The sequence below is a fragment of the Castor canadensis genome, chromosome 11 (genome assembly GCF_047511655.1).
Source record: "Castor canadensis chromosome 11, mCasCan1.hap1v2, whole genome shotgun sequence".
Classification (NCBI taxonomy): Eukaryota; Metazoa; Chordata; class Mammalia; order Rodentia; family Castoridae; genus Castor; species Castor canadensis.
In genome coordinates this window covers 103,680,306-103,703,293 of record NC_133396.1, presented here as the reverse complement: position 1 = coordinate 103,703,293, position 22,988 = coordinate 103,680,306, and the positions used below count along the sequence as shown (strand labels likewise).

General features: G+C 36.7%; 1 protein-coding gene and 1 long non-coding RNA gene across 6 annotated transcripts in view; one reads left to right on the top strand and one right to left on the bottom strand.

Annotated features, from left to right (window-relative positions):
• The window catches only part of Fcrl5 (Fc receptor like 5), a 47,366-nt gene extending 29,304 nt beyond the window's left edge, over positions 1-18,062 (bottom strand). For 4 of the 5 annotated variants that reach the window (XR_012438892.1, XM_074047778.1, XM_020178331.2 and 1 more), the window contains exons 1-6: positions 8,877-9,018; positions 6,219-6,239; positions 4,717-4,959; positions 3,209-3,463; positions 2,754-3,038; positions 1,096-1,377 (exon numbers count right to left, since the gene is read on the bottom strand). Coding sequence is in view for 4 of the 5 variants with exons in the window: in XM_074047778.1 (XP_073903879.1) it covers positions 1,096-1,377; positions 2,754-3,038; positions 3,209-3,463; positions 4,717-4,959; positions 6,219-6,239; positions 8,877-8,907 (1,117 nt within the window). In the remaining variant the exon portion in view is untranslated. Of the gene's footprint in view, positions 1-1,095; positions 1,378-2,753; positions 3,039-3,208; positions 3,464-4,716; positions 4,960-6,218; positions 6,240-8,876; positions 9,019-17,975 lie in introns of those variants that run through there. The other variant, XM_074047779.1, reaches the window with a different exon arrangement.
• A 1,537-nt stretch (positions 18,063-19,599) lies between these two features.
• LOC141413894 (uncharacterized) lies at positions 19,600-22,005 on the top strand. Its single transcript, XR_012438893.1, has 3 exons — positions 19,600-19,665; positions 20,463-20,682; positions 21,375-22,005. It is a non-coding gene; the product is annotated as an uncharacterized lncRNA (long non-coding RNA).
• The last annotated feature ends 983 nt before the right edge of the window (positions 22,006-22,988 follow it).

Sequence of the window (22,988 nt, the reverse complement as noted above, 5' to 3'; positions counted from 1 at the left end):
TCCTTTATCTTGCTGCCACCCATTAGCTCTTTGCTTCTTTCCTCTGATCTGGAAAAGTTGACCCTCAACTCACTGCCATTTTGAGTCTCCTTGCCAATCCCTGTTCTCCATTTCTCTTTTACCTGGGTTAAAAGAGAACCTCTGGGTTCTGCCCTTGACCCTTTTCCCTTCTAGATTCTCATACTCTTCCAGGGCCCCCTCTTTTGCTCTGAGCCTCTCCTTGTATCCAGACTGACCCTCTAGATTTACATGTGAGAAAAGTTAGTAAGAGTCTGGGGAAATTTCTGTAGATGGAGTCTCTAGCCTGTGGGGGAGCATGCAATCAGATCCTGGGTATGACTTATGGTGATCAGAGTTCACTTTTCTCACTTCAGAGACCACACCATTAGAGAGTGGTTTCTCCTGGCTGGCTGAGCCCCCATATTATTGACTAGCCACAGGCATTACTTCCAAAATATTTTTTGAGTAGAGAAAGTTTGAAAAACCCCTCCTTTATAGGAACCTGGGGCCCTGCAAATCTCAGCCTTATGATAAAACTGATAAAGGACAAAAGGGAGAGAGGGTCCCTTGTCTTCACAGTGAACCCTACCATATTCAGCACAGCACACTGTGCTATAAAAGCCTGCAAGGGGAAGGAAAAGACATACCACTTGGCTTGAAAGAGATATCAGAGTGGTCAGGGAAGGTTCCAGCAAATGCTTAAAGAGTCTTCTCGAGAGACATGACCCTATATAAGTCCTAGTTCTGGCATCCTATTTGTTCTGCTTTTATTCCCAAGAGCCATTTCACTTAAACTGAGAAGGAATTTGTAAATATAAAGGATCTGGACATTTTCCTAACCTTTGAGCGTTTCCTTCATCCTTGCTTTCTAAGAGCTCCACCTGCTCACAGCCCCTTCTGTCCCTAACTCTTTCCTTCTAGTCTTTGACTAATGCCTGGCAGGTTATTCAGAGCATTGAATTATTGACAATTGTCAGTATTGGTAACTGTTTGAGTCTTTGTATTAGGCAAAATCCAACTGCCTATGTTCTTCACCAAGAGTCCCCATATGGTTTGATAATCCATTTCTCTCAGATGGAACCTGGCAGAACGCACCTTTCACATTGATGGTTACTGGTCTGCTGGTAAAGTGTCTGTAGCTGTTGTTGGCAACACAGTAATACTCGCCAGCATGGTGGCTATTCACCCTGGGGATCTTGAATTCTGCTTTTGAGGCCACATGTGTCTTTTTCTCCTTATACCGCATGTCTCTTTTGTACCAGGAAACTTTGATGGGCCCTGAGATCCTTTCTACTAAGCAGTTGAGTGTCAGCTCCTGCCCTTCAGATACCACCTTTGAGGCTGGAACAGTATGTATTTTGACATTGGCAAGAGCCCCTGAATAAATAAAAATAACATGTATGGGACTCTTGGCAGTGGGATGCTCATAGATGGAGAAGAGTCACAGGAGGGTAAGGGAAAAGTCTGCTGATCTGATGTAGAAAGGTGGCCTGGGGTGGAGTTAGGCTTATCCTAATTCCAGTGATAACACTGATGCTCAACATCTGGGAAAGGTGGTGGTGTGAAGTGGACAAGAAGACTAGGCATTAAAGATGGCTCTCCTGAGGATATAGTGATGGCAGTAGCTAATTGGAAGTGAGACATTTACATGTGTAGTAAGCTTGCCTTTGATCAAGCACCTCTTTTCCTCTCTTGAATGTCAGTTAGGTGGTCAAAGGAGGTAGAGTCAGACAGTTTCATGAAGTAAGATAATCTGTGATAGGTGTAGTTCCAGGCAATGATGTGATCTTATGACAGTACCTTCTAAGTTATTCTCAGATCTTGAGCAACCAAGGATGAAAATTGAACAAAGGGCAAAGGGCTTAAGGTTGGGCTTCTATCAATTTTGTTGAAGGAGAGGCTATGCTAGAAATTATTGTGTGGTAATTGTTAGATAACACCCTCTCCACCTTCTCTGAATTAATCTTCTTTAAGCCAGTGACCTCATAAACACTGTTTTCTGTAACTGTAGAACAGGAGAATAATAAAATTTAGTTAGTATAGAAGAAACAGATTGTTATATTTTTTTCCTTATGGATGAGAGTAAACTTATGGGAAATTCTGTCATTTTCACTTCTTGCCCACTCAGGAGAGTAGACATGTCAATCCATATGTCCCTTTCTAATGCTTAAAAGATTTCCTATGAAACAGATAAAATTTAATCTGGTAAAGCATTTGGTCAGTCCTGCTCTAGAACCTATACAATTTTAGAACCTTAGGAAAAATTCATAATGGGTAAAAAATCATCACTAGGAACATCTAGTTAGTTTGAACCATTTATTCCCTGAGTGTTTGCCCTCTGGTTTTCTTGTCCTTAAACAGTCTATGCTAGGCACCTTGCATTCTATGAGTTGGTCCGTCTGGTTGAATAGAACATTCAGCCTAGTCAGAGGACTCTGTCATAGCCCATGACTTATGTTTATAGGCCTTGGCAAGAGAAAAAACGGTGCAGGGAAGAGAGCCTTCTAAAAGAAAAGAATCATATTTAAAGGCATTGAAAGAAAAAACAAAGCTCTCTCTCTTTTCTTGAACTTTCATGGTTCTAAATTCTTCTAAGATGTTCAGGAGACTTAGTCTTTTCTCCCATCTAACTCTCATTTTAATGGATATGAGAAACATTTTCCACAGGGAGCAGTGACCCAAAGTTGATGTACAGTTCTGCACAACTTTTTTACTCCCATCCCTGGAAAATCTCAGAACCCACTGATACTCACTCTGCACATCAATGAGGGATGTTAGGCTCTTTTTCCAAATATGGGAGGTTGTTGTCCCTGCCGTGCACCAGTAACCCCCTGAATTTTCAGTCCATATGGCAGGGATATGGAGCTCCGGGTTGCTGCTGCAGCCTGACTCTAAAGCCCCGTTACTTTTGAAGAAGCAGAATTTGAGCTGATCATTTGGCTTCAGCGAAAGGAGCTGGGTCTCACAGGTCAAGGTTATTGGACCTCCATTTGTGGGATTAGAGGGTCTGGCTCTCAGCACAGGCCGTGGAAACAGCTCTAGAGAGAAGGATCACAACAGTTCCCAGAGCAATGAGGCTTGGAACTGCTCTGCAGCAAGCCACAATTCATCCTCAGTACCACTTCTTCTTCCTAACATCCTTCAGCTCAAAGCAACCTCAGGAATCTTCCTTTTGGTTTACCCATTCATAAAATAATGAAAGTTTTACCTTGGACTTGAATTGTGACTGCGTTGGAAGAAGCACGGGAGTAAGTTTTCTCATATCCAGTACAGCGATATTCTCCATTGTCCTTCAGACTTGCATTCTGAATGTGGAGCTCAAGGCTTTGATCAAGTAATGTTAAGACTTTATTATTCTTAGAAAATGTTACAGTAAAGTGTTCTGTTTTTTTCCTTGCCTGGCACCTTAGAATCACTGAGTCTCCTTCAAATACAGCAAATGGAGCCTGCAGGATCAGTGAAGCTACAGGAAACACAAGACCAGTTATTTAATTCATCCCATTATCTCTTCTTTTTTTTCATTATTATTCTAAGAAGATTTTATAGGAAAGGAAATGAGAGCAAGGACTTATAAAATAATTATCATTCCATTTTTCTTGAAGTTAAAATGAACACATGCACCTTGAGAAAAATTGGACAGCAGAAATATAAGTAAAAAGTATTTACCATCCAACATTCCATAATTTTGACATTTATTTTTCTAGTTTTCTCTTCCATGTTCATGGATGTGTGTGTTTTGTTTTTCCTTTTATGGAGTTTGGAGTAATATTTATGTATCTGATAACTTGCCTTTTACTTCTTATGCTATGAATATTTTCCTATATCACTAATAACATTACTGAATCTGGTTTTCAATGGCCACAGTTTTCTTCAACATAATTTATTTAATGAGTCTTCTTTTGTTCATCACTTAGGTCCTTCATTTGGGAGGGGAGTATATTTATGATTATTCCAGTAGGTAAAATGTTTACGAGGGGAACTGTTAGATCAAAGAGCTTAAACATTTTTTCCCCTTTGCTACTAAATAAAAGGGTTATTAAAATAAGGATACTATTTCAACCTCTAAACAGATGATTTTAAGACAGAAAAAGGAAATATATATATATTCATATAAGAATAAAAAAATCTTCATGATATGTATTATTCCTAGTAAGTAAAATGGGTTAAAATACACACTTTAATGTACAATTTTAATGACTCAGAAACTGTTCAAATAAATTGCTTCTCAAAGTCCCTTAGCAACTTGCTTCAAATTTTTGGGCCCTAAGAATCCTATAGATTTTTGATTCAGTAAATATAGGGTAGGTCCTGTTATCTGTATGAGTAAATAGCTGTCCAGACTTTCTAACTTGGATCAAAATGTAAGAGCTACAGATGTAGTTGTGTCATTAATCAACTCCAAAGGAATGGTAGTGTTTGGCTTATCCACAACTTTTAGTTGTTATATGACAAACTATGTCCTTCTGAATGTATTACTTGAAAGTCAATGTCTGCTGGACTGAATAAAAATTTATCCAAATAACTTAAAACTTCTTATTAATTCTTACGTTCAGACTTAAGAAACTAAATTTATTGCCTATCTGGTTTTATGCAGAACTTTTTAACTTTGTCTGTCTAACTATAATGAGTCATCTGAAGTAAATGGTAGTGAAAGCTACACAGAAAAATGGACTGAAATGATTTCTAAGGTTTTAATTTCATTTACTTCTGTCTTACCACTGGAAAATTCCAAGGGCACAGGGTCACTTAGAAGTAAGTTGTCAGCTTGGCATCTGTACTTTCCAGAGTCACGGACCACCAGGATATTTTGAGTTTCCGTTAGTAATGTTTCTCCACGGTACCATTTTGTTTTCAGTGATGAAGAGAAGCTAAATAGATAGCAAGTTAGAGTCGCTTTCTCTCCTTCAAATAGAGTGGTCCATGGAGGTTGAAGAGAAACTAAAGATTTGGGTCCAGTTGCTGAGAAAAGAGAGATAAAATGAATTCAAGGCAGGGGTGACCAGAGTTCCAGCTACAGAGGGTCCTGTGGGATAGATGGGAAGATGCTTTTGGATAGTCACCAAGAGGCCCCCTGAGAGGGTCTCTGATGGCCAAAGGCCCTTACCTCCCTCAGGGGAGAGTGATTGCCCAGGGATGGCAGCAAGCAAAATGATTTCCAGGGGTTAATACCAACAGGGTTCACTGTAATGTTCATGGTTAGTTAGACTGTTCTGGAAGTGGGTCACCCTGATCCTGCCATCTTGTCATGTTCATAAAATCACAAGGGCTTTCAGAAGCATTTTAAAAATCACATTTTTGCATTTCCCCTAAGAGAATAAATAGTTTCATCACAAGATTTTGCCACCAAGAAAAGTTTGAGAGATCAACTTACCTAACAGTTTTGTTTTATAGGTAATGATTCAAATTACCAGGAAAACCCCATCACAGCTAATTGTGGGTAAGGAATGGATCAGTCATCTTCTGGAATCTAGAGGTGATCTAGGGCTGGCAGAGTGGCTCAAGTGGTAGAGTGCCTGCTTAGCAAGAATGAGGCCCTGAGTTCAAACCTCAAAACCACCAAATTGAAAAAAAAGTAAGCCTAGACAAGGCTACAGATGGAGAAGCTGATTCTAAATGAGGAGAGGTATTGTAGAGAGTTCTTGCTATTCATGGGACTTAAATATCCAAGATACTCTCTGACTTAGAAAAATAGCAATGAATCAGAACTTTAAAAGTGTGTGATACAGATACTTTTTGTGCATTTCTTCTTTGCAAGGATCCTGTTAATGGATGTTCTTTTGCTCCAAAGAACTTCCTAGAGGATTTTACTCCTAAAAGTAGATGCAGTGCTCCTGCTGGCATCTCTAGAGAGTGATGTTTTTAGGGGAGTTTTCTCTGATAGCTGGTTGGAGAAATCCCATAATGATTTCTGCACATTTATCATGATGATGAAAACATATTGCCTGGTTAAGTGGGTCCCATTTGCAATAGGAGTGAATGCAGAACTTAGCAAAGGCCAGGGACTAACTGTGCATTCACCACCTCACTCATGAAGGGTCAGATGATGAGATAAAGCTACCCTGGCTCTGGAGGTGATTTTGAGACAAGCATCACTTTCACATCCCAGCTTGCTTGGCAGGAAAACAGGATATATTAGGGATCCTCAGGAAGCCATGCCAAATGTTTCAAATTAGGGAGACACTCTTATCCATTGAAGAGCCAGAAAAAGGAGCACTCACCAAATTGTCCACTGACAGGAGCTGCAAAAATAAATAAATAAAATAAAGAGCAAGAAATGAACACAGAACAAGGATTCTTTGGCTATGCAAAGATAATACATTTTCACATCCATTTATTGCTTCTTCCATTAAAAAATCATTTCTAAATATGTTATTTACCAAATGCCTATATATCCAAGGCATTTTTCTTGAACTTATAGAGGAAAAAAATGGTACCTGCTAACAAAAAGCCGACTGTTGGGGAAAGAGAAACATGAAGTCAAGTAATATAATTATAATGTATTAATATAATTATAATAGAAGTGAAATAATAGAAATACACATGGGGTATCATAGAGGTAGAGGGTCCACCCAGCTCAGTGGAGAAAGAGAGAGAGGAAGAGAAAGAGAGAGAGAGAGAGAGAGCTGAAAAGTTAGGTGTACCATGGAAGGTACCCAAAGGTAGTGATGCTTGAGAAAACTGTGGCTGAGAATATAGGAGTTAACCAGGTGAGAGTTAGCATTTGGGTGTGGCAAAAGACCATGGGTAGAGCAATAAAGGTAGGAATTGCACAGAAATAAAGAAATGACATTAGTGCTCAAGAGTGTATGTGTGGGGCAGGGGTGGGTAAGGAGCAGTCTAGAAGGTGGGGAGTGGCAGGAAAAATAAGATTAGAGAAAAGGTTGGGCCCAAGTAAGTAGCTTTGGTTTTACTATAAAAACAATGGGGAGCCATTGGAAGGTTTCAAGGAGTGTGACAAGGTTAGAATTTGAAACTTACATGGAGCACTCTGGCAGAGGGTGGCCTTCAATGGGACAAGATGTGAAACATCTTAGAAGGAAGTGTGAGAGATGGGGATTTTTTTCTTCAAATTGTTTAGCCACATTATCTGAATTATTTACTTTTTTTGTTTGCTTTCCTCTCTCTAGAATGCAAGCTCTGTGAGCAGGAGCTCCTCTCTTGTTCACCATATGAATCTCTAGAACCTAGAATTCTGCTTGGCATATAAAAGACATTATTTATTTGGCTATTAAATAACAAATTAATTAAGGAACTAGGTTAGTAATTGTAGAGATAGAAGGACATGGGTTTGAGAAGTGAGAGCAATGAGGAGAGAAAGGAAGCAAAACTGGCAGGCTTATAAACTGGGTAGATATACCAGAGAAGGAACAAATTGTAGTTCTTTCATTCAACAGAAATTCCTGGAATGCCAGGGCAAGGCAATGGAAATCCAGCTTGAGAGACACATCATCTCTGTCCACATGGGGTTGATGGAAGGGTTGTCCAAGCCTAAGTGTTTTACTGAGGACAAAGAATTATCGTTACCTAAATATCTTGGTCACCATGGCTTTTGTATTTTAAAGGCAGCTAATATTTTCTGAGTGTTTTCTGTGTGGTATGCATTTGCATACATTATTTCATGTAATCTTGACAATATCTTTATGAGGTAAATATATGATTATCCCCATTGTACAGACAAGAAAACTAGTTAAGTAGTTAGTAGGTGACAGGATAGAATTTTCTGGGATTTTTTTTTTTTTGGCAATACTGGGATTTGAACTCAGGGCTTCATGCTTGCTAGGCAGGCCTTCTACCACTTGAGCCACTCTTGAGTCCCAGAATAGTTTTGAACCTAGATCTTTTTGACCCCAAAGTACATGCTCTTGGCCATTCCCTCATTCTGCCCCTCTGTGTTGTGGCACACTGGGGTGAGCTTCTATTTCTGGGATGATAGTTCATGCAACCTGCAGCTGTGGGGTCCTTTTTTCTTATGTCATGCCCACACTGTCCCCCCCTGCTCTCTCCCCCTCCCATTCCTGCTGACCCCCTAAGTTTCATGCAGCCTTAACCAATCACTCAGTGTATGGCTTATTATCTGCCTGCACTATCTATTAGTGACTTTTCCTGGATAATTATTTAGCTGGAATCTTGTTACACAGCTGTTTCTTGTACAGAGGCCTTCCTGGGTCCCCTCGATAGCTGAGCTTTCTGAGCACAGAAGTGAGGCCTCCCATGTTTGCCCACCCTTCCCAGTATTTGATACAGTGCTGTGCATGATACAAAACTTTTTGCTGAGCAAATGAATAAACATTTAATTTTAATATGTAAACATTGGCAAAAACCAACCTGTTCATAGGCATAGATTGACAGAGATGCATGAACACCCACAGGCACAGTGAGAATGTTACCAGTTGTCAATATTGTCTTGCCTTGCATGTTGCCTCCTCTGTGTCCAATCCCTGGCCCTACTGTGTCCTTCAGTTCCCAATCATTACTATGCCTTGCATTTGTGTGCAGGAGGAAGCATCTTTCATGTGAGATAACTTGTCCTGTGATGGCCAGGACTGGACGGCTTATCATACAAGAGATAAATGCATCTCCTTTGCAGAGGGGTGGGTAGTCTTATTTGAACATAACACTACAAACAAGCAAACATGACCCATTTTCTAGGCTTTGTAAAACATTGAAAACATAAATGAAACCTCAATTGCTGTGATTACTATGGTTTCCTTCTCTTAAGGTTGAAGGTTTTTTCTAGCTGTGACCACATTCTTGGGCTCAAGAGAGGAAGTTCTGAACTGTACAGCAAGAAAATATAGCTTCCTTATGTGGAAGGCCTGTGGTGGAGAGAGATGCTGTCCAACCCACCCTGAGCCCATGTTGAGCCACCTACTCACTCAGGACCAGTAGTGTCACCCACAGCAGCATGAAGACTGGAACCACTCAGAGTTGAGACCAAAGGAGGTGCTTGCTCAGGATTAACAGTTTGATCTTGATCTTACAGTCAATACCCAGCTCATATTAACCCCAAGGAGTACTACTGCTTTTTTTAAAGAGCAGAACACATCCGTGAATCAGAAAAAAGGAAGTGGGAGTACCCGCCTTTAACTACTAATCAAAGTTTCCTGCTTTGTGATCAAAGTGAGAAAATAAATGTTAGGGTTTTTAAAAATCAAATACCCTTGACCCATATTTCTGCTGTTGGGAAATTACCTTAAGGAAAGTATGAGAAGATAGTTCTATAAAAATATTCATTGTAGCATCATTCATCATTGCCCAAACACTAGAAGCAATATAAAAGACCATGAATATGGGACTATTTAAGACAATTATGAGCCCCAAAAACCAAGAATACTATGATACATCTGTGCAGCATCAATGAAGCCATTAATAATGAGGTAAAACTACACATGCCAAGAAAGACCACCCTTATTAATAGAAGAGAAAAAAGTGAGAAGTAGATTAATATTTGCAGTATTATGTCTTTGCAGTAGATGTAAAAAATAGAATATAGGTGTATACAAACAAATATAAGTATACATTTTTCTGGAGAGCACACAAAAATCTTGGTTATATTTGATTAATTATAGACAGAAAGGAGGCATTTCATATTACATCCTTCTATGCTGTTTGATTTCTTTTTACAAACTACTATGTGAATGTATTGCTTTTATAAGTATTTTAAAAGCAAGTTTCCATCTTGGCATATGGGTCAACAAAGGTTCCTAAGATAAAGAGTGACAGTTTCTTTCTTTTGAATAATTTTTTCCCACCTTTCTCTCTGAACTCATAGCTTAGTATTCCCAAAAGAACATTTAATTTTGTATCTACTAATGCACTTCATTTTATATTAGCAGCATCAGACCTACTGTGCCCAGAAAAAAACATGCCGGGCAGGGTAAATGGAAATTAATCCATCTCCGTCTATTAAGACAACCTCAAAGGGAACAAGTTTTATAGCTAAAACAAATATCATGGCTGTGAACATTCTTGTATGTTTCCTGGTGTATATGAGAACACATTCCTATTGGGTATGTACTCAGGAGTGGAATCCTCTGCTCAAAATGCATGCATATGCAATATTCAGTTTAGAAAGTACTACCAAATTATTTTCCAAAGCGATTATGCCAATTCATACTTTCCCAAGCCACGTGTGAGAGTACTTCCTTGCTCTACAATCCTTGTTAATATAGGTAAGTCTTGTAAATTTTAGCTATTCTGCTGGAATTATCTCAATACAGTTTTAATTTTTGTGATCTTGCTGAATTATAAGGTTCATCACTTCTTCATATTCTAATTGTTGATTTGGATACTCTTTTATGTGACATATCTATTCAAATATCTTCCCATTTTTCCGTTGGTTTTCAGTCTTTTTCTGTTTTGTAGTTCTTTCAAACTCTGGGTATGAATCATTTGCTGAATACATATGTGATTAATGTCTTTCTCCAATCTGTGACTTTCCTTGTTACTCATTGACAGTGCTTTCTGATGAACAACTATTCTGACTTTGATATAGTCCAATTCATCAATCTTTTTCTTATGGTTGGAGATTTTTTAATTCCCTTCAAATGAATTCTGTGTACTCTAGGGCCAGAGGGACATTTCTCCTACGTTCTCTTCTAGAAACATTAATTATTTGTTATATATATATATATATATAATATTATTGTAATTTATCCTTGTGGACAACATAGGTGAATGTGTATATTTACTTTTAATTTATAAAAGATAGACAATTGACCCAGCCCTATTTATTGAAAAGTGATTTATTCCACAATCTAATTCCACAGTATGTAATTTCATCTTTGTCCTAAGACAAGAAGCCATGTATGTCTGTTTCTGGAAACTGCTTTCTGGTCTATTGCCTATGCTTATGTGAATACCATATTGGCCTATTAGTGTTGTTTTATAATAAATATTATTATTTAATATTTTAAGTCATAAATGTTCTTATTGAAAAATGTTTTGCCTATTTGGGGCTTTTTGTGTTTTTCTACACATTTAAAAATCAATTCTATTCTCCCTTTCCCTCCCAAGAAAACCTGCTGGGTTTGTAATAATTGGTTGCATTGAATTTTTAAGTTAATTTTATTAATTAATAATTAATAATGATTGTGTCATTCAATTTATAAATGGAATATCCCCCCTATTTATTTAGTTTGGCCTCAACTTCTCTCAGTAATTTTCTATACTGTTGTCTGTAGAAGATATCTCTCTCATTAGGTTCATTCCAAGATACTTAATATATTTTTGATGCTATTATAAGCAACATTAACTTTTTCTATTTAGTAGTATATAGGAAAAGAATACATTTTTGGAATATTAACCCTTTATGTACTGAAATTGATTAATTTACTTATCAGTTCTATTAATTTAGGTTTTTAGATTTTATGCATACATAATCATATTGTCTGTGAATAATAATAGATTTTTGTTTGTTATTTTTAAATACTTAAATCACTTTTTCTTTCTGATTTCTTACACTGGGGAGGATTTTCAACATGATGCTAAATATAAGTGATGATATCAGGCACTCTTTTAGTCTCACAGAGAAAGTTCTTAGTATTTCATCATTAAATATATATTTTCTTTAAGTGTTTTTAGTAGATGTTCTTCATCAGATTAAAAAAAAGTTTCCTTCTATTGGTAGTTTCCTAAGAGTTTTTCCTAAATAATGGATGTTGAGTTTAGTAAATATCTTTTTTGCATTTTTGTTATGGTCACATGATTCTTCTCTTTTATTGGCAATATGGTAAATTATATTGATAATTACAAATGTAAAGTCAACTCTGCATTCAACTTGTCCATGATATATTATTCTTTTTATAAATTCCTGGATTTGACTTATAAATTAGTTTGGAATTTTAGCATTTGTGTTCATGAGAAAGATGGATCTAGTCTTCTTTACTGATGAATTTTAGTATCAAAATTATATTGATTTCACAAAAGAAGTTCCTTTTCTTATTCTCCTGAAGAGTTAGTGTGAGGTTAGTGTTATTTCTCCTCAAATATTTTAAAGATTTTATTGCTAAAGTTAATTGTATTTGGGTTTTCTCTGGCTAGGGGAGGTGGTTAGTTACAGATTCAACTTTTAAAACTAATACGGATTTATTCAGATGCTTTTTTCTTCATGTGCCAGTTTCTATATCTTTTATATTTCCAGGAATTCATTCAACTACATTTCAAATCTATTGTCACACATTATTTATAATATCCTCATAATTTAGTATTTGTGAGATCTATACTGTATCTCAATACATTGCCCTTTTTCATTCCTGATATTGGTAACTGTGTCTTCTCCTTCTCATTCTCCTTTTTATCTTTGATCATTCTCTTTGGGGATTCATCAGTTGATTTAGGCTTTTCAAAGAAACTTTGGCTTTGTTGACTTTATTTTCTGTTCATTTTCTTTCTTTCCTATCCTTTTGGGTTTAACTTGCTTTTTATAAACTTCTTATAGGAGCATTTAGATCTTTGATTTTTTTAAAATCTGTGTTTCTTTTTAATGTATTTGTGCTATACATTTTTGTCTAAGTGTGGCCTTAGGAGCAATGTGTCAGGTTTTTTTTTCTTGTCTTTTTCTTCAAGGGTTTTAACTCAGGCCTTCACACTTGCTAAGCAGGCACTCTATCATTCCTTTTTGCTCTGGGTATTTTGGAGATAGGGTCTCACTCTTTGCCCATGCTGGCCTGGACCTTGAACCTCCTGTTTTGTGCTTCCCACCATCACAATGCTGACAGGCATGTGCCACCACTCCCAGCTTTTTTCTGTTGAGATGGGGCCTTGTGAACTATTTTGCCCCAGCTGGCCTGGAATTGCGAACCTCCCAAGGTCAACCTTCCAAGTAACTAGTATTACGGGCATGAGTTAGTACCAAGCTAGCAATGTACCAGTTTTGATATATTGTATTTCAGTGATCATTTTGTTTAAAATATTTTCAAATTTCCACTAAGATTTACTCTTGGCCCATGAGTTAATTTGAAGTATATTGTTTCATTTTCTAACCCTTAGGGTTTTTTTTAATTTTTATATTGACATCTACTTCAATTCCAGTATGTCCTGCACATTTTCTGACTTCAATCTTTTAAAAATTAGAAGTTTGCTTTATGGGGTAGTATGTAGTTAAGTTTTTAAAAAATATTCTGCATTTTATTCAAAAGAATGTGTAAGTGTTGATACAGTATTTAAATTGTCACATTATTCTATGGTCTATATTGGATTGTTCTAATATTTTTATTTTTTCTGACTTTCTATTGGTTACTAAGAGAATTATATTAAAGCTTCCCACCATACTTGTAACTTGTCTATTTTCCTTTTATTCCTGTCATTATTGCATTTTATATTTTGAAGAAATTTTATGAGATATGTATACATTTAAAATTATCTCTTTCTGGCAGTTTGGCACACTTAACATTATTAAGTGTCTCTGTTTCTTGCATTAAATCTATATTGGAGGCGTCTCATCTACGCTTGGCCTTGATTTAGATGGTTGGATGGTGGATGCTAAACTTTTGATTTGAATCTGATGCTGTGTTTGAATGGGTCTTAGGGAATCTCTGGAATTTCAGAGGGTTGTATATGTTTGTGACCAGATAATGGACTGCCACCTAAGATGACTTGTAACACTCTTTTCATACTTGTATGTGTATGCTATTTCTTTCACCAAGAAGCAAAGTCTATATCCAGTATTCTTGAATCTTGGTAACTGTTCTGGTTCATAGAATGTGGCGGAAGTGAAGCTGTGCAAATTTCAAGCTTCAACCTTAGAGGCTGTCTGTGGCTATTTTTGTTTTCTTAGAACTGTATTGGAGAGTTCTAGGCAGACCTAGATGTTCTAGCCACCCCAATAAGGCACCTGGTATGTAAGTTATCTTGGATGTTCCTACCCCAGTTACATTCCCTGACAAATGTAGTCACATTAATGACCCCCCAGATAACCCAGATTCCTAGTTGAGCATGGCTAACTCAGAACTATTGTTGCTTTAAGTCATAAAGCTTTGGTGTCGTTTTAAATGCTGTAATTGATAACTAAGATAGACATTCTACTTTCCTTTGGAAGGTGCTTTTTATTATTAAGTAATAATACACTTATCCCTAATAATACCTTTGCCTTAAAATTTATTCTTCTTATAAGATCTAGTTTATTTATCACATTATTCAAATCTACATCCTTACAAGTTTTAATCTACCTCAGGTCTTGATTATGCATGTATTTTATTTTACTGCATTCTTTTAAATTTTTATAGTGCTATATTTCTTTTGAGTATTACTCTTTGGCTAGTACTGTGAGACAGAGGCATTTACAGCTCACTGAAGAGCCGTATGCTCTACATTTACCAGCTCCCGTACAGTAGAGGAGTATGTGACTTGTGTGTCCAATCAGCTGTGAGTGAAAGTGGAATATACAATTTCCAGGCTGAAATGTACAAGGACAGGTATGAAATGTCCATGCATCACTTCTCTGGCTTCATTGACCATATATCTCATGTGTTTCAGATAGCGCAGGTAAAACTGGTGATGCCTCTTTCAGTGTTGGTCTGTCTGCTACCAACACATGTTGGGTGTGTAACTGGGATTAATGTGGGCTCTTCTGTGTTGAGTCACTCAATATTTGGAGTTCATTATTACCACAGTGCAAAGAGTCATTTCTTAAATAAAACAACATAAGAAAAATTCTAAATTACCATACTTTTTCTAGATTTACTGGAAATGATTTCAGTATTCTTAAAATCAAATTTGACTTTTGGCTAGAGTCACATAATTATTATCACGTTAAGGAAGAAGGCTTTTAGTTTTAATTTCAGTGTGTTCCAGGACCACTTAAGTAATTTTGCAATTATCCATTCTTTGAACTTTACAGCTAGTATGCTAGAGTTATAAAGTTAACCATTTAACATATTTACTAAGTGGCAACAATAAACATATGTCATTCTCTTCTATCCTGAAACCAGAATACACCTTCTTTTCTTTTTAAAGGCCCAGGGAGGCTGTGTAAGGGTGTTTATTCATTGACAGCTACTTTCTTCCCTTGGTTTTGCTGGAATTTTACTGTGGGAAGAAGTTGTTCTTCAAAATTTGTAGTTTGAGGATGTGGCTTTTTAAAGTTTTGTTGAGGACCGAGTTTATTTTACTTTTTTTTGTGTGTGTCATTTGTGGTTGGTTTCCAAAAGTAAACTATGGTAATTATGCTGTTATTTTGAACTGAAAGAGATTCTTATCCCAATAATAGCTACCATATATTGAATGATTACTGTAATTCAGCATCACACCAGGTACCTTGTAAATGTTACCTTACTTAATTTTGCATTAACATTAAAACTGGTAAACAGTGATAATACTAAATAGGTAGGTAATTTTTTTGTATTTAATAAATGAGGAAAACAAAGTCTCAAAGAAATTATATACCTTAATTTCAAGAACTTTGTAATCCAAAATTCTCACAGTCAATAAATTGTAGAGACAGGACTAGACTCCAGATCTGAGTCTAACAAATTCAATAAAGAGATTCAACAGTTACAGGTATTTGCAGGAATCTAGATGCTTGTACTCAGTTGTCACAACAGCACTTTCAATGGTTAAATGTTTACTTCTCAAGAACAATTATCAAAGGCCTATTCTGGTGACAGGAAATAGAAACTTGATGCTCCAAAGTTTTAAAATGAACACTGAACTATTTACAAAACATACAGGTCATAGACAAAAATTTGCGAAGGACATATTTAAAGCAGAAAGTGGGAAATTAGCTATAGTAATGTCATAATCTTTGGGTAGGCCTGATGTGGCTCTCAGGGTTCTGTGCATCAGTTTGGAGAAGGGATAGAACTTCTCAGGAGCAATTTGAGTGATGAAAAGAATTTTTAATGCTGACAAGGAGATGTTGTGGCCATGGCAACTATGAGAAAAGTGTCATATAATATAGTGGGGAGAGAGAGTTGATACATATGAAGAGAGTGTCTTGGTAGTAGAAAAAAATCTGGACAAAGAAAGAATGAATTTACTAAATGTTAAAGTTATATCATTTTCCTGAGGGAAAAATCACACAGACCATGCTCTGTCATGACAGAGAGACAAAGGAGTATAGGCTTTGTCATGAGAAAGACTTTGCCTCTTACCGGCTGGGTTACCTTGAACAAAGTGTTATACTTCCTTCATCTTAAAATTGGGACCACAATGCTCACTTATTAGGGTGGCATGAAAATCAAAGGAAATGATGTTTTCTTGGCAGATTTGAAACCCAAATCCATGTGACATTAAGATCTGTTAGACCTCTAAAGTTCTATTCACTATGAAATAGTGAATTCAGCATTTCTTCCAAGGTGTCTTTAACTTGTGGTAATGGATACTTGTCAAAAATCATGGGTGGGCGAATATATACTTAACTACTGTACTGAGGTATAATTTTAATGACAAAATTCACTTAGATTATATCATAATCTAATTTTATTTATTAATTATTATTATTGTGTGTGTGGTGCTGGGGTTCAAACCCAGGGCTTTGTGCATGTGAGGCAACCACTGTACCACTAAACTGTGTCCACAGCTCCTAATTTTATTTATATATTTATTTATTTTTGTGGAGTTGGAAATTGACCCCATGGTCTTGTGGATGCTCCATAACCAATCTATCACTGAGTTATAACTCCGGCCCACCATAATCTAACTTTAGAACATTTCCAGTAACCCCAAAAAAGAACCTAGTGCCCATCTGCAATCACTTTCAACTCCCACCTACAGCTCCAGACAATCAATTACTAATAATTTACTTTCTTTCTCTATAGATGTGCCTATTTTGAACATAGAAAAGAATTCATACTACATGTCATCACTTGTGTCTGATTTCTTTTACTTTGTCCAATGTTCCTAAGACTCATTCATGTTAAAGCAGGCATCACTACTTTGTGAACGTACTTGATTCAAGTACAGTTTTCAAGAGCTACTCAAATGTAGCTTGAATCTTCTTCAGCAGTATAATAATATTTATTAAAAAATTTACTGGAAGACTTCACAATTTTCTTAAGAGTACTCTTAAACCAATATGAATTTGATAAATTGGGCAACAGTCAGAGAAAATGAAGAAAGAAGTTGTCTGATACCTATTGTAAGCAGCTACTTAGACTTTATAGGCAGGTCACCTATGGCTTTGGGTCACTTTATATTCTTGCTACTATTTTCCTAACCACTATTAGAAGGGATAATTAGCTGATCCTTGACATTTGTCCTTGAATGTTAGCCATGCTCTTTTTTTTACATTTTTATTAGCATATATTAGTTGTACAGGAGGGTTTCATTGTGACATTTACATATGTACTCACAGTGTATCTTAGATTCACCCCTTCCATCATTTGCCCTCATTACCCCTCCTTCTTAGAAAAATTTCAAGAGTTTTCATTGTTCTAATTTCTACACATATACAAAGTACATTGACCATATTGGTCCCTCATCACCCTCTCTATTTACCCTTTCCATCCTACTGGTACCCAGCCTCAGACAGGAACTGTTTTTATTTTCCTGTCCTTCATTTTTTTAAAGTGTATATTGACTGTCCAAGGGAGTTTTGCCATGGTATTTCAGATATGTATATTTTGTACTTTAATCAGATTAACTCCCTCTATTACTTACTCTTTCTTTACTATCTTGCTCCCCTATTATTCAACAGTTTTCAGTGCGTTTCATTACACTATCTTCATAAACAGATATGACCATACTCTTCTAGTGTATTGTGGCTTTTTTTACTTACATAGGGTTCTGGGGACAAAAACTCTCCAGCCTGCAAATTCTTTGCTAGTTCTATGTTCTATGCCCATTCTCCCACCTAAATCAATTCCTGAATATCTCCTATTAGTTTGTTCATACTGATTTTTACCTCCCTGTTAATTTATCTTTTTTGTTTATATTTAGAAAGCATTAGCACAGGCACCTATCGTTAGGTTTCTCAGGCAAATGTTCACTTCCTCCCATCTTAGGAAACATGCTGGACCTGTCAAGGTAAAACTCACCTAAAATCTCTTCCAACTTAGCCATTTCAATACAGCATTCCCTTGGCTAGTCACATTCTGATCTTCTGAACAAACCAGGGAGAAAGCTTGTTGTGAGGGAAGAACAGGGGTATTGGAATTAGACAGAACCTGAATCTTAGTTCTGTTGTTTAGCATACAAATTATTTTGGGCAAACTTTACATAATTCTGCACCCCATTTCCTCATTTATAAAATAAGTATTATATTTGCCTTATAGTTCCTGTCAGCATTAATAAAATGTTTGTAAGGTACATATGAAAAAGCATATAGTAGAAGCTGCATACTTGGCAGTTGTGAAGTTTATTAACCTGCTCCCTTGAACAGTTTTAGTTGTTCTTCCCATTCACACAGTAACTTTCACCAAGGCTATTGTTAGTCTGGGACTTTCAAATCTAGTAGCCTATCAAGTGCAGTACTAGTATGGTTAGAAATTACAATGGTTGGTTCATAAATTAGTCACATAGAATTTGTAGAAACCTTTTTGATTCTAGAGTCAGTTCTCCACTGGAGAGGTCTCTAACCAGCCTTTTGTGATGTGTTGAAAACGTCTAACTATAGGTGCTTCAAGGGATGTGGTCTGAGCAGTTCCACAAGGCCAGCACTCAGAAGGCACCCCAAGTTGGTTTAATGTCTTGTTGTTTCCATCTTGAAATTCCTAATAATTTTAATGTTGAACTTATGTTTCGTAAATGAAGTCTGATGGGACAATAGTGTTTGCATGAACTCAGGATGTACCTACAATATGCATATATATATATATATATATATATATGCATATGTCTATATGCTGCCTGTACCAATCTGCTTTCCCTAATGCCTGTTTGCAAATAGCAATTGCAATACCCCCTGACCAGAGGAGTCCAGATGAACACATGGTGGGAGTTCAGGGAGGCTCAAAGCAAGTATCAATAAGTGTTTAATGTCGATGAGCGTCATCTCCAAGAAGCCACACTTTCCATTCGAACCAAAACTCACTTCCCATGTAAGAAAGAAGGCAATGGTGTTCAAAAACACAGGAACAATGAAGGAACTTTACTCCTTTCTTATGTTACTTAATGTTACCTATGTTAGTTAATCACTTTATGCTGAAAATAACAGAAAAGGAAACACAGGGCAACCTGGTATTGCTTTACTCTCAGTCCTTCCTTACTCATTAATAAGCAGAAAATATTGGTAGAATGTGAACATTATTAATAAATGAAATAAAAATAGTTGAACTTTTTTTATTTTGTAGCATTTCCACTGTTCTAACAAGAAAAAATGCATATATGTATCTAAGATATAAAATAGAATTGTCTAATTTTTGTGATTTCATGTATTAATTAAATGCTCTAATATTTGCAGGTAAAACCAGCATTGCAAAGTAAAAAGATGAACAGGAGAATTCATGTTAATAATTTTAAATTTTATTTTTTCTTTTCTTAGAGTGGCATTAAATAGTAAGTTGAAAAGTCAAAGGAGAAACTGTTGAAGAAAGGAAAAAACTGTATATTTTTGTACCTTGAAAGTTACATTTTGAACAAGGGATCTTGCATTTTCATTTTGCACCAGGTCCCACAAATTATATAGCCAGCTTTGCATCGAATTCTCTTCTGTTTTCTGTAGGCCCTGAGCAGCTTACTGGGCAGAACTATGGCTTCTTGAATAGTTATAGTCACTACATATTCAAGGTAAGGAAGGTCCTCTTCCTTTTCTAATGAGAATCCTCATTTTTTAAACCAGAAAATAATAGAAACCAACTGGTTTAAGGTTTTCCCCTAGCCCATCTAGCTTATGTAAATGTTTTAAGTGTGATTTTTCCATGCCTCTGGAAAGTCCAACAACCTAACATACTTTGCATAAACATAAATGCTATATTTATCTTGGTGTTCCTCTTTCTGTGGCTCTTGAAGTAACACTTGGGTGGGTATGTTTTATATCTTAAGTTCACACTCAGTTTTAGAGGTTTTTTTTTATTAAATATGGCCAGCAAGAATTTGGGATGGAGCTGTTGTGCACTGAAGGGAGATTGCGTGCATAGGGGGACAGTGAAATGCATAAACTGGAAGGATCACGGAGATTATACAGGTCAACTTTCTAGCTTGACTTAAGAGTGAAGGCAAAGAATTGTCAATAGCATACAAAATCCTTTTAAAGAAAAATTAGAACACAAAGTGGTGTAGGGGTAGGGAAAGACAATATGAACTCAAAGTTTCTAGAAATTATTTTGGGAGCAGATTTGGAAAATTAGCTTTTTCAAGTAAAATGCAACATGAAGAGGAGCTGTGTGAGCCCACAGTGCGGCTGGAGAACTTTTGGGTTAAGCTTCAGTTTACTTATATTGGTGGCACCATCATTCCCCTGGATGCCCAAGACAAATTTTGGGACTCATCTTAGATTCATTCCTTTACTACCAGTCAATCAATTGCTTTTACTGAGTTTCTACAAAATAAACCTTGCATGCCTCTTCCTTCTTCACCTAACCTAGACGGCAGTGACAATAGCTAACCACCTCCCTACTGACAGCCAGTCTCCCACCTTGGACTTGTCCTTTACACAACCACCAGGAGCTATTTGAAGGACAGTTGGAATATGTTGCTTGATCGAAAACTTCAGTGTCTCTCTGCAGTTACAAAAAGTAAAGTTCCTGAGCTCCTGGAACCAAGTTCTACTATGTTCTTACTCTTTCTGGACTTCCTGATTTTCCAGTAAGTATTCTGTAAATATGCTACTAAACTTCTTATGATTTCTGGAACACGGTTTTCTCTCTCTTACTTCCGCACTTTATTTCATTCTAAAGCCTTTCTCTGCATTCCCTAGCTCATTTTCTCCATGTCTAGCTTTCTAATTCCATTTCCCGTTTCCTTTTCTTTTTGTTCCCTCCTGTCTTCTTTCTCCTCCTCCTTCTGATAATTAACATTTATTAATTGCTTGCTATGTTCCCAGCATTGTACTTAAGATTTCACACATTTAATCCTCCCAACAAGTTTCTGAATTCATATTAATTAAATTCTACAGTTATTCCCATTTTTCACAGTTGGAAAGTAGGTCTGACAGTTTTAATAACTAAAGTCACATAGCCATCAATTGTGACCTGGATTTAAATTGAGATTTTCCTGGCTCTACCTGTCTACATTTTCTCTGGGTGCTATCTTCTCCAGAAAAAAAAATGCTTCTGAAAATTTCCTTTGACTGAGTGTAGTAGTGACTGGTGAGGATGCTGACTAGATCTGTATCTTATGCCTCCTAAGCAATATTTGAACCATTTTCCCCATTCCCTGAATTAAAGAATGCTATGACTGAGTTCTGGCTGATGGAATGTGGAAAGAATGAATGCATGCCAAGGTTTGGCCCTTGAAGCCCCTTGGGTCATTTTATATACTCTCTCACATTTTTTCAGAGAATTTGGAACCTGAAGATGGTGGCACTGTGGGATGTAAGGAGCATGATTTTCTCAATGACTGTGCATCAGAGTCTTGCCCTTCAGCCTGGGAACAAGGGATGGTGTTTTGTTTTGGAGAGTTCCTGAGATTTCTGGAGTAATCTGTTATGACTATTAATGTTGTCTTCCTTAATACACAGGCTAAGTACACATCTAATGTTACTTCCACATTATATGAAAATTATCTCTTTATGTGTCTATCTCTATTATTATTTTGGAAACTTAAGGAGTGACCTTTTTTCTTACCAATTTTTGTGCTTAGTACACTAAGTGCACAATAAATATGTGTTGACCTACAAAATATGAATGGGGTAATACTAATAATTAACATGGGTTGAGTGCTTATATGAGAGAGGCACATCGTCAGGCACTTACACTCACTGCTTTATATAATCCTCATTGCCACAAATGTTACCAAGTGCTTACCATGTGTTAGTCACTGAAAGATGCAGTGGGGATGCATTAGTGAACAAAACAAGGTAAAAGTCCTCATAGAGGATAAATGATAGGTGGAACAATCAGATAAATAAATAAGAAAATTTTAGAATGTCAGAGGGTGAAAATTGCTTGGAGAATTGTGGATGGAAGAGGTTGGTGGAGACTGCAGCATGTTGCTTATTTAAACATGTGGCAATGAAAAACCTTGTAGAAAAGATAGCCTTTGAACAGGCCTGAGGGAGCAAGCAGTGCTGCCAAGGGGAAGAGCATTACAGCCAGAGGGAAGAACAAGTGCAAACATCTTGAGGTAGGAATGTTATTCGCAACAAATATTCAAGGAAGCTACTATCTTCATTGTGCATAGATAGAAATTAAACACAGAAAACTTAAGTAAATTATCTAAGAACTTATACCTAATAAGTAGCACACAGTGGACTTGAACTAAAATCTCTTGAATAAAAAAACCCTGCATTCTACTTCGATATACTTTGCAACTTTTACTAATTACTTAAAGTACACACACACACATTTTTTAAAGTATTGTGGTAGATACTAAAGAATGGCTTTCTTAATACCAATCCAACCTCTTTCTAGAGTGACTTCTTGTTCAATAAGGACTAGAAGGTACATCTGCAGACAGCCAATGTCTTTCATGTAGCTTCTCTTCCACTAAAGAGACCACCTACAAGACTCAGAGGTGGCCTGAGTGTAATGAAATTATGACTGTATGGGTTTTATGGAAGCTAGAGAATGGAAGTGGGTATTTTGTTTCCTCTGAACTGCTGCCTTGGTCTGCCTAATTTTGTAGTGCTGTAATGGCTATAGTATCTTTGGTCTGGGAACTGTTCAGTAGCAGGAAAGGCCCTGTGGATCTTGAGTCAACTGTGGTGACAGTGGCTGTTCTCTTGCCAGTCCCATTTGGCAGTTCATTTCTGGTAGTTATTCCTGGAGGCTCAGCCTGAGGCCTTACTCTTTAGCCTTTCCTTTCATACCCTGCATTGATTCCCTTTCTTAATAAATTAGCTAGAGTGTATTCTGTTGCCTACACTGAACCCCTGACTGACATAAAAAATGGAGTGGCCATGAATCTGTTTGATCAGAATTTGAGTTTGTTTTCATTTATATGTCTTTGAC